Raw genomic sequence first — 12,500 nt, forward strand, 5'->3', positions numbered from 1 at the left:
CCTGCTTTACACTCAAATTGCAGTTCTAAAACACACTTCTTTCTGCTAAACTACAAGCACAATTCCTGCTTTACACTCAAATTGCAGTTCTAAAACACACTTCTTTCACAACACTACACACAATTCTCTGCATTTGGCACAATTTTCATGAAGAAAATATCTTGTTTTCACAAGGAACACACTGCCATTCAAAGTGAATTGGCCTACTATGCACACTGACTCATTACATGGGCAAACACCTGTCACACAGTTTTACAGTTAGCAATCAGAGCTTTAGCATAATGCTTGTGATGTGGATGAGGTGCTGTGGCCAGACCGTAACAGAAGAGAGGATGCAGCATTTTTATTGTATACAGTCAATTCTTCTGTTGTTTTGTATGTGGACCACTGTATGTGCACCTTTGTGTTGTTTGGGATGTACACTGTGTACATTGCTTTTGTGGGGGAAAATAAAATATATTTGTTACCGTGTATTTGTGTGTGTTCTGAGTATAAAAACATATTGTTCAACTGGTTCTTATAAATGTCTATTCATATGATGGTTTGTGTGTGTCATTTGAAAACAAAATAGCATTTTGAGAAGAAATAACATTGTTTTGAATGTAAAGTTTCATTTTGCAGGAGAATTGAGGGGGTTTACGAATTGTGTGTGTGTGTGTGTGTTTTGATTGGTGTGTAGAGTTCTGAGAGTATGAGGCATGCTTTCAGAAAATGTGTGTAAACAACCGAGAAAAACTGTAATACACGCATGTGTGTGTGTGTGTTTATCGTGTTTGTACGTGTGTGTGTGTGTGTGTGTGTGTGTTTATCGTGTTTGTACGTGTGTGTGTGTGTGTGTGTGTGTGTCAGGGAGAGATAGAGAGTGAGTAAGTGGGTGAGTGTGTGTGTGTGTGAGTGTGTGGATGCCTGTACCTGTCTCTCTTTCTTCCCAAAGCCACCTGAAAGCAGAAAGAAGCTTAGAGGAGGCAGTTAAGAGATCTGCTACACAACATGTTAAGATCTGCTACACAACATGTTAAGATCTGTTAAGATCTGCTACACAACATGTTAAGATCTGTTACACAACATGTTAAGATCTGCTACACAACATGTTAAGATCTGTTACACAACATGTTAAGATCTGCTACACAACATGTTAAGATAACCACTCGGTGAGTTGCACAGTTTTGAAAACGAACGTTAAGGGTTGTTTTAAGGACATGTTTGTGCATGCCTGTAGGCAGCCACGCTGAAGTAGTCAAAGGCGATTCAAAACAAGTCAGAAAAGTCGAGACAGGACCCATCGTCAAAATTTCGGTGTCCACCACTCTAGTTCATCCAAAACAAACCAGAAAAGGGACTCAAAGTGCTAAATACCGGAATTTTCCTTTAAGATCTGCTACACATGTTAAGATCTGCTACTGTACACAGCATGTTAAAGTGGAAATGAAGCAGTGAGAACTGTGACCATTTTTTGGTTGCTTTTTCATTTTTGAAGATACATGGATTTTCATTAAACCCGAAATTCAAGTAGTTTCACTGGAAAATGACATGTCAATAACAACTTTCGCCACTAGGGCGCGGCCATGTTTTAAAAATGCAGGCGCTACGTCATCAGAATGGTTAGCGTTTGTTCGTGGATGTTTTATCCATTAGCGGACGTTCACTTTATTTCAATATGCCTATGCAAATTATGTTGATGTTTGTTTTTGTGTTTGTACAAGAACAAAGGGCCGCTGTAATGTAGCCTGTAGGCCTATCAGAGACAGTACTTAAATAGATTAGCAATCTAATCAGCAAGCTGTTCACTTTAAGTAAATAAATGCACGGATGTGCCGCTTGTAGCAACCATAGATTTTAGGGTTCATGCTATGCTAGTTACAGTATGTGCTTGTTATGCTATGCTATGCTATGCTAGTACTGTATCGCAGCTTGCCATGATAATACATTGCAGAACAACTGAGTATGGGTGAAAAAATTAGTGTAGTCTCAGGTGATCAGTGTAGTCCCCTAGCCTACCCCTTCCGCACAACCTATCAAGAGTGTGTTAGTTGGTTAACTGCTGTTTATTGGGCGTTCCAGTGTTTTGGCTCGGATGTCCCTCAGCGACCGCACTGCGACTTCCAACGTCTCGCTTTAATGATAGCATTTGGCACGTAGGATTGGACGTGATATATCTGTTATTTTGGATGAGATGTCCCAGGTTCCTTTCCTAGCAGCAGACACTCTCCATGTGTGCCATGTCAGTGAACATAGGGACACAACCCCCTCATAAGCACCACTGATTGTTTTCTGTGCGCTCAGATACACCTCTCTCTCGATCATCTATTTCTCCTCCATAGTCAGGCTCTGTGGGGGGCACTAAAACTCCCACTGCTCTTACTGGCTCAAAAGCATAGGCAATTGGATGCCTGTCCTCATTGGTGGGTCTATCCCATTCGTCCATATCCATTTTGTTGAGGCAGTAAGCTAACTGTGAGGCTATGACAGCCGCTGTGTAAACAGGATAGAATGTTGTACCAACCATTCTTGTGATGTCATCATTTTCTGAAAACAAAGATGGCGGCGCACAGCTGAAATTAATGCAACTTGTTTGTGCTTTATTCTGAATAACGGGTCATATTTCTGACTTTATTTGTATTTATGGTATATTTAAATATTTAACTAGTGCTATAGACATCTGTTTTATTTGACTGCTTCATTTCCACTTTAAGATCTGCTACACAACATGTTAAGAGGCCAGACTTATAAAGTTGGTTTCATGAAGCTGGTATCATGTATCTTGTCTTATGAAGCTGGTCTTAATAATAATAAAAATAATAAAAAATAATGGCCATGTCACTTTGTTTTTACTGAGTAATTTTGTGTTTTAAGAGTAATTCACGAAGGCAAGGCAAGTCTCTTTATACTGAAAACAATACCAAGATATATTTTCAATTTATCTTGATATAAGATTAATAACACTTGGTTAGATTTTGTTAGATGAGCAGTTTTTGCAGCGTAAGTTTGGGATAGCTTAAGAAGAAGTCGAGAGGACTCCTAACTCACTAAGACCTGTTCACAAACAAAGTAAGCTGCCGTTTGTAGCATTTCATGTTGCAACGTAGAATTAGGAAATCTCAAGGGAATAATTGTGCATTGTTAGGGATGCAATAACACCACCAACAACAGCCACAACCAGTCATTATAAACATGTAAACTAAATGTAGCGAGGCTATTAGGCTACTAGACTATTTGCTTTGTCTTACTCCTTATTCATTTAGGCTATTTATTCATAATCTTCCGTTGTTCGGTTTTAAGAGAAAACTCCTAGCTAAAAACTTTTAGTGCGATTTAGGAGTACCCCTAGCGGTAAAACCACTGTCGTGAAACCTTTACTTAAAAAGTCAAATCTTGACCATACTATCCTGAGTAATTACAGGCCTGAGCAAGGTACTTGAAAAAGTTGTTTGTAATCAACTTAATACCTTCCTCCTTCACAACACAGAAACGGACCTAGTAAAAATAGTTAATGATCTCAGACTTCCTACTGACTCAAACACAACATGTTAACAACATGTTATTTCTCTGGAGCCAACTAACCCAGATGGAATTTGTTCTCTTCTCGCATGCCTAACCTCCATTAATCAGTGGATGAGCAACAATTTTTTAAAACTAAATGATGACAAAACAGAGGTACTTTTGGTTGGACCAAAACCAAAGCGAGAAATTGTTCTTAGTAATCTTGGGAACCTGGCGCACCAGGTCAAGTCGGAGGTATGGAACCATTTTTAACAAGTCGTGGGCAGTGACAACATAGGCTATGTGTTGGCTTTGTCGAGTGCATTATGTGCGGCATGCTGCTCGCCTATGACAACAACCAAAACTGGGACTTCGATGTTGAATAGACACATGAAGCAAGCTTGCCATGGTAGTCAATCAGCCTTCAATGTCCTCTTTTGCGGCAGGGATATAAGGCCATTTTACGTTGTAAGTGGCTTATGTTTCTCCATTCCATTGTGAATAAACAAACAACGCAGTTTACATGCTTCATCCTTGTTGCATTATTCATTAAGATCATTCTAAACATATTTCTGTATGTTGGATTCTCTGGTTGTTGCGTTGTGTTTTAGTTCTAATGTCTGTATTGAAGATGGTCAATAAAGCTTGACGGTGGGATCAGGATCGGCGATTAGATGATGATTTATTGTAGATGGTACAATAATGAATAACAGCACACAAGTCTCAAACAGTAAAACTGTGCAGAGTCTAACAGTTGTGGTTGTTATTAGAAGCGGCTGCTGAGCCTTCCGACAGAAGATGCTCCTCGGGTTGCTTCCTCGATCCGAGTAAAAACCTAAGACAAAGCCTGTTATACTAAAATATACAAACGTCAATCATGCCAACGTGGCAGGTGCCAACCCGAGTACACAACCCGGCCCTGGCCAGATGGAGATACTAGCCTGAATAGGCAGACATGCTGTCTCCCTCGGCCCATGTTATCACTGATGTTCCTCGGATGTTCCTAAACATCGGCCTGTATGACCTTCCTGCTGGTACACAGGCCTAATGCACAGTTATGTACAATAATATGGACCTCTCCCTGTTGTATACTACACACAGAAGTAACATATGAACACATCAGAATACAGTAAGAATACCCCAGAATTCTACATGTAGTTCAAACAACTCGGAATTGTAGTTGAGAATGTCAGTTATAACAGCCCACATCTTAAAAAATTGTCGGGGTCGGGCTCATAATTACAGTTTATATGTCGTGCCGGGCCAGGCTTGGACACAACGTGCACGGGTTCGGGTAGGGTCGGGATTGATTCTCTACCTTACACACGGTGTAAGGCCTAGGTCTTGTCCAGCTTCCCCTCGATTTCTCATAGAACCCAAAATGCTGCCATACGGCAGCTTTTAAGGTAGCCGGTGCAGGTTGTATAGATTTGTTGCTCGCCAATGCAGCTATTTTGTCACCACTTAAACTTATAAACAACTCGCACATGTGTTTGGTGCACAGAGAGCCGGCAGTTGTCCTTAGCACTCTGCAGCAGGCGAACAGAATGTTGCAGCAGTCCAACTAATTTAATTTTTCAAATTCCGATTATTCACTTATCTGCATAGAGCATCAAATCGTTCTAGAGAGAATCACGATGCATTTAAGAATCGATTATTTTTCCCATCCCTATCCTCCATCTTGTGAAATCTCATTTTTACTTCATTCTAAATCTCTGATGTTTTATTTATCATTTTGTTTGTTTGTATTATTACATTTCTTATTTATTATTATTTGTATTTATTATTGTTTTGATTTTGATGTAAAGCACTTTGAGCTGCATTCTGTGTATAAAAGGTGCTATACAAATAAAGCTTATTATTATTATTATTATTATTATTATTATTATTATTATTATTATTATAAGATGAAATACGCTGAGAATACAAGGGAGCAGGCGATGGTTCGGAAAGCGAACCCCCTATGGGTGACTCTGATGCTAAAAGTCCACCACTTGTCATAACATCTCACTTCACGCCTCCACTTGTCATAACATCTCACTTTACGCCACCGTAATAAACTTTTTTTCCGAAAACAATTCTAAAATGATGATATGCTGTGCTGTGCTGTGCTGTGCTGTGATGTGAGTGGCTTCTCTTGCCTGAAGGGGCGGTCTTCCCAGAGGGGCTTGCTGGCTCTGATTGGCTGCTGGGCTTAGGTGGATGTGGCTCCTCCCACAGCGATGCATCTGCTGCCATCTGCTGGAGGTCGACGGCATCGACCCTTAGCAGGATGTTCTCCGGCTTGATGTCCGTGTGAATGATCTTGCACTTCCTGTGCAAGTAGTCCAGGCCCTGCAAAACCTGAGAACACCAGAATACAGCACACACACAATGTGAGAACACATAGAATCCAAATACAGCATGATGTCAGAACACATAGAACATAGAACATAAATAGAGCATAATGTGATATAACATAGAGCCCAAATACAGCATGATGGGAGACACATAGAATCCATACATAGAACGTACGTGTGAGAAAACATAGAACGCAAATCTATATCAGATTTTTGCCACATTACTATTTGTATAGAGGGGGTTCCGTGTACAGCCCTAGTGGACACAGCGTCAACCGTCACAGTGGTCCGGCCGGAGGAGGAGGACACGTAACAGGTGAGCTAGCACCAATGAAGGGGAGAGGGCAGTCGGGGGCGGAACATGAGACACCCTGTGCATCACCTAGGCAACAGTGAATGGTTGTGATGGACAGGTAGACTATGTTACCTAGGCAACGTCGGTAGACTGTGTTACCTGGGCCAAAGCTGGGCAAGCCACCCCATGTTCCGTGAGAGTTGTGTGTCTTGTCTGTGGTTGAGTGAAGAGGTTGTGAGGCGTGGCTGTGGCCAACCGGAAGTACGTAGACAGGCCAAGGCCAGGCTAGTGGCCAACAACCAGCGCAATAAACAGATAAGTGCATCAAACGCTACAACACATAGAACACAGCACGATGGGAGAACACATAGAACTCAAATACTCAGACACTCGGAACTCAAATTCATAATGATGGCACACATATATCCCGCTGAGTTTAGCGTTAGCCAGGCTAGCACGTTCCTGAGCAGGCTAGCACGTTCCTGAGCAGGCTAGCACATTCCTGAGCAGGCTAGCGCGTTCCTAAGCAGGCTATCACGTTCCTGAGCAGGCTAGCGCGTTCCTAAGCAGGCTAGCGCGTTCCTAAGCAGGCTAGCGCGTTCATGAGCAGGCTAGCGCCTTCCTGAGAAGGCTAGCGCGTTCCTGAGCAGGCTAGCGCATTCCTGAGAAGGCTATCACTTTCCTGAGCAGGCTAGCGCGTTCCTGAGAAGGCTATCACGTTCCTGAGCAGGCTAGCGCGTTCCTGAGCAGGCTAGCGCGTTCCTAAGCAGGCTATCACGTTCCTGAGCAGGCTAGCACATTCCTGAGAAGGCTAGCGCGTTCCTAAGCAGGCTAGCACGTTCCTGAGCAGGCTAGCACATTCCTGAGAAGGCTAGCGCGTTCCTAAGCAGGCTAGCGTGTTCCTGAGCAGGCTAGCGCGTTCCTAAGCAGGCTAGCGCGTTCCTGAGCAGGCTAGCACGTTCCTGAGCAGGCTAGCGCGTTCCTAAGCAGGCTATCACGTTCTTGAGCAGGCTAGCGCGTTCCTGAGAAAGCTAGCGCATTCCTAAGCAGGCTAGCACGTTCCTGAGAAAGCTAGCGCATTCCTAAGCAGGCTAGCACGTTCCTGAGAAGGCTAGCACGTTCCTGAGAAGGCTAGCGCGTTACTGAGAAGGCTATCACGTTCCTGAGCAGGCTAGCGCGTTCCTGAGAAGGCTATCGCGTTCCTGAGAAGGCTAGCTTGTTCCTGAGAAGGCTATCACGTTCCTGAGCAGGCCAGCGCGTTCCTGAGCAGGCTAGCGCGTTAGCAGATCTCAGCTTCAGCTGATGGATGCTCCTGTCCTTTCCACTCAGACGATTCTTAGAAAGCCAGGAAGCATATGTGGAACTTCAACTAACACAGCACATAAGAACCAACACATACACACACACACACACACACACACACACACACCAAAGTGAACAAGGAAGGATGGACACATACAAACACCAGAATGAACAATGACAAGGATCAACCGACACACACACACCTGCCTGAGGATACATCTCACACATTCTAGAGGAAGGCCCCGGTAGTTGGACTTGATGATCCACTTCAGAAGATGCTGCCCCAACACTTCCATTACCATACACACATCTGAACTCTACAGTCAAGGAGAGAACACCCACACTAACACAGATACACATGACAGACACACACATCTGAACTCTACAGTCAAGGAGAGAACACACACACACACACACACACACACACACACACACATCTGAACTCTACAGTCAATGAGAGAACACAGGGTCCGTTCCAAACGGAAGACTGCTGCCTCCCTCCCTACATAGAGAGCTGTCTCACTAGACATGACATGACTCCCTCCCTACATAGAGAGCTGCCTCACATGACATGACATGACTCCCTCCCTACATAGAGAGCTGTCTCACTAGACATGACATGGCTCCCTCCCTACATAGAGAGCTGCCTCACATGACATGACATGACTCCCTCCCTACATAGAGAGCTGTCTCACTAGACATGACATGACTCCCTCCCTACACAGAGAGCTGTCTCACATGACTCCCTCCCTACATAGAGAGCTGTCTCACATGACTCCCTCCCTACATAGAGAGCTGTCTCACTAGACATGACTTGACTCCCTCACTACATAGAGAGCTGTCTCACTAGACATGACTCCCTCCCTACATAGAGAGCTGTCTCACTAGACATGACATGACTCCCTCCCTACACAGAGAGCTGTCTCACTAGACATGACATGACTACCTCCCTACATAGAGAGCTGCCTCACTAGACATGACATGACTACCTCCCTACATAGAGAGCTGTCTCACTAGACATGACATGACTCCCTACACAGAGAGCTGTCTCACTAGACATGACTTGACTCCCTCACTACATAGAGAGCTGTCTCACTAGACATGACTCCCTCCCTACATAGAGAGCTGTCTCACTAGACATGACATGACTCCCTCCCTACACAGAGAGCTGTCTCACTAGACATGACATGACTACCTCCCTACATAGAGAGCTGCCTCACTAGACATGACATGACTACCTCCCTACATAGAGAGCTGTCTCACTAGACATGACATGACTCCCTACACAGAGAGCTGTCTCACTAGACATGACATGACTCCCTACATAGAGAGCTGTCTCACTAGACATGACATGACATGACTCCCTACATAGAGAGCTGTCTCACTAGACATGACATGACTACCTCCCTACACAGAGAGCTGTCTCACTAGACATGACTACCTCCCTACATAGAGAGCTGTCTCACTAGACATGATTTTGCTCCCTCGCTATGTTGCCTCCAAAAACAACCGATCTGAGATCTCAGAAGGCCGCAAAATCACAGTTTTTTCGGTTTCGAATCACACTTGTTGCCTCGCTCCCCAGTTAGATATCTTAAAAGGCAGCAGTTTTTCCCGTTTCAAACAGACCCAGAGATACACACACAGATACACACACACACACACGCATACACACACACACACACACATTTGAACTCTACAGTCAAGGAGAGATCACACACACTAACACAGATACACATGACACACACACACACGCACGCAAACACACACACATACACACACACACACACGCACACACACACACAGAACACATCTAAACCCCACAGTGAAGGAGAAATCATACACACACTCTCACACACACACATCTCAACCCCAAGGAAGGATCACACACACACACAAACATGACACACACACACACACACATCCAGACAGACAGCAGCTGCCTAAAAGGATACGGTCTCCATTAATTCCAGATGCTGTGAAGTCATCAGTAAGCTGCACAATGGTGTCCCTTTTGTGGTCAGATGGGTCACTATCACGCACCTGAAATTTGAAATTTGAAATGTAGTTATTTGAAGGATAACCCCTTGATATGCAGCATCTCGTTTTCGAGGGGGTCCTCTAGAACAGTGGTTTTCAACCTTTTTTCAGTGATGTACCCCCTGTGAAATATTTTTTCAGCCAAGTACCCCCTAACCAGCGCAAAGCATTTTTAGTTGAGAAAAAAAGACTTAAAACAGAGCGCTATTAAACTTTGGAACCCCAACTCCATCCATAAACTTCAACCACGACTCCATCATTGAGTTTTGACAGTGATTGACAGGTGATGGCGGGTGGCATGTGACAGGTTGGGTCAAACCATGGTATGGGGGGGGACTCTGGGTTTTTAGGATAATGAAATTGAATAGCCTACTAAAATATACAATTAATTTTATGAACTTATATTTTCCTGACATATTTATTAAATAATTGTTTTTAAAGTATTTTTGCATGGATTCTACTTTTTAAATCTATATATATTTTAACCCTAAGCTGTTTTTAGGGCATTTTCACTACCTTTAATTCTACCTCTACCGTTTTTTTTTTCCAGCAGAATCTAGGCTATCCAGATCTGCCATCATTTTGTGTATTAGTACTAGCATTGATTTTATTTAGATTTTTTTTTTTTTTAAGTATATTTTTTGGGGCTTTTTGTGACTTTAATTAGATAGGATAGTGGAGATTGACAGGAAGTGAGTGGGAGAGAGACTCGTGGTGGGATCCGGAAAGGACCACGGGGCGGGAATCGAACCCGGGTCGCCGGCGTACGGCGCAGGTGCACCAGCCAGTGTGCCACGGCTGGGGGCTTGATTTTTAAAGAATTAAAATATAAAAAGCGTATTATAAAAATTCTTATATTTTGATATGTATCTCACCACAGCAAGTTCATAGCTCTACGGTGCATTTCATGTGTGTATAGGGCAGACTGTCCTGAATCTGGCAATATCATTGCAATGGTGGAGGAATTCTCTGGGGCTGAGCAATTTACAGACATATGTGGTGTGTGCCTTACAGAAATAAATGCCTTTTTTTTATTTAGTGACTAAATGACCTTTCTGCGCTCCATATCTGTGACACGAACTGATCTGACCTGACTTGACCCGAGTTTACATGTTATAGCCTGTGTGTGCCTATGGTGTCTGCACTCATGATTCTTTACAACTTTTTACTGCATTGCCATGAACAAAGTAAAGGCAAAAAAGGTGTTTCTTTGCCGAACTGATTGGGATGCAATATGAGCCTTGAATTGGATGCCATGCAGGAATTTGGTAGGATCTCAAAACCGGCACAACCGGCACAACACACAATAGCGTTGGATTATAAACATGCTTTACTACAAAAACAGACAAAAACGTGAGGTAAGTCGAGCTATATGAAGTTATTATTTTGCTGTCACTTCGTCTGTTTTATAACCCAGAAGGATGTACTTGGTATCAAATGATAGCGCTGTGTCTCTTTCATCTGACTTGCGTGGCATATCTATCCGATCACGGGTCCGCGAGTAATTCAAACGAGAGTAATGGGTGTGCAGTTGGTTTTTTGTACATGACGTTATTATTTTGTAGTCACTTCGTCTGATTTCATAAGCCAGAAGGATCAACATACTTGCTATCAATGGATAGCCTTGTGTCTCCTCCTTCATCTGATATGCTTGCCATATCTATGCGTTCACGGGTTCGCGAGTAATTCAAACGAGAGTAATGGGTGCGCAGGTGAACGCAGAGAAGTAAAGTCTAAATATGGTGCAATTTGATTTAATTTCATGATTTTTATTTTCATACTTTAACGTACAGACAAGTGCGTTGTCTCGTTGGTAGTGTTAATTTTGTCACCTATTTTTTATTTAGTCTTAGTCTTAGTCTTGTGACGAAATGTCCTTTTAAGTCTTTGTCGTATTTAGTCATTCAAATATCATTTTTGTTAGTCAAGTTTTAGTCAACTAAAAGTCTCGTAATTTATAGTCTAGTTTTAGTCAAAAGAAAACTAAAGCTATCTTAGTCTCAGTCAGTTTTAGTCAAAACATTTTAGTCTTTTTTTATAACAAATTATTTCTGATTACCATTTCAGTCAAATAGTGTTTCACACATCTCAATTTTCTAACAATATTGTGTGTCCACAGGGCTACTCGACTGTTATAATTACTCATTCTGATTTTTTTATCAGTCAGTACATGCACAGGTAAGTCGAGCTACAGTTATAGCTCGGTTGGGATTTGGCCATAGACAGTAAAAGATTTGACTGGACCACTGTCATGATCTTCATAGACCAGTGTTTCACAAAGTGTGGTCCGGGGACCACTGGTGGTCCGCAAGCTATCCCAAGTGGTCCACGAGCAGACGTGGTAAAATATAATATAGATGAGTTGTTTGCAATATTGAACCAACTTGTATGTAAATTCAAACTGTTCTACAACACTGTCTATGTCAGATATGCCAGTTTAAATCATATTAATCCTCTGACACAATTAAACAAAGTGCAAAGACAATAAGCAAGGTGGTTCAGTGAGTATTGTGTAGGCTAATATACTGCTAGGTCTATTTTTTTTTTTAGCTAGGTGGTCCGTGCGTTTCTTTTTTATTGATTAGTTAAGTGGTCCTTCATCTGAAAAAAGTTTGAGAAACACTGTCTTGGACCCAAGTATGAATGTTTTACTCCGCCACGCTAGATGGCGATATGCGCCCAAACGCAACACAAACTCTCAATCTTAGCTAACTTGCTAGCGAACTTTCCATATTAGCTTACTTGCTAGCAAACTTTGCATCATCAGTGTAACTAGTTAAATAGTTGACATTACTTGCTGAAAATTTTCGTATGGACATTCTGGGGGATGTTAATTTGTATATGTATGAGAGAAGCTTCAACTTCTGGGTATGTAGCATTGTGGCATAAAGCCTAACTCTGGCAGAAATCTCCGGTGTTCTTGTTCCATGTAGTTTCCTGCTGCAGCAACAGCACGTAGACTAGCCTACAGGAAAGCTGCTGCGCATGAACTCATTCGGAATATTTTGAAAAGGTAACAGCTATTCTGTCTTCTCATTTGGTAG

The 12,500-nt window shown here is 42.6% G+C and overlaps 1 protein-coding gene across 3 annotated transcripts in view; it reads right to left on the reverse strand.

Annotated features, from left to right (window-relative positions):
• LOC121706655 (SRSF protein kinase 2-like) overlaps window positions 1-12,500 on the reverse strand; it is a 48,996-nt gene that overhangs the window by 27,531 nt on the left and 8,965 nt on the right. For all 3 annotated transcript variants that reach the window (XM_042088579.1, XM_042088578.1, XM_042088577.1), the window contains exons 5-8: window positions 9,372-9,459; window positions 7,620-7,726; window positions 5,622-5,823; window positions 913-938 (exon numbers count right to left, since the gene is read on the reverse strand). In XM_042088579.1, coding sequence (XP_041944513.1) covers window positions 913-938; window positions 5,622-5,823; window positions 7,620-7,726; window positions 9,372-9,459 — 423 coding nt within the window. The remainder of the gene's footprint in view (window positions 1-912; window positions 939-5,621; window positions 5,824-7,619; window positions 7,727-9,371; window positions 9,460-12,500) is intronic.

The sequence above is a fragment of the Alosa sapidissima genome, chromosome 4 (assembly GCF_018492685.1).
Source record: "Alosa sapidissima isolate fAloSap1 chromosome 4, fAloSap1.pri, whole genome shotgun sequence".
Lineage (NCBI taxonomy): Eukaryota > Metazoa > Chordata > Actinopteri > Clupeiformes > Clupeidae > Alosa > Alosa sapidissima.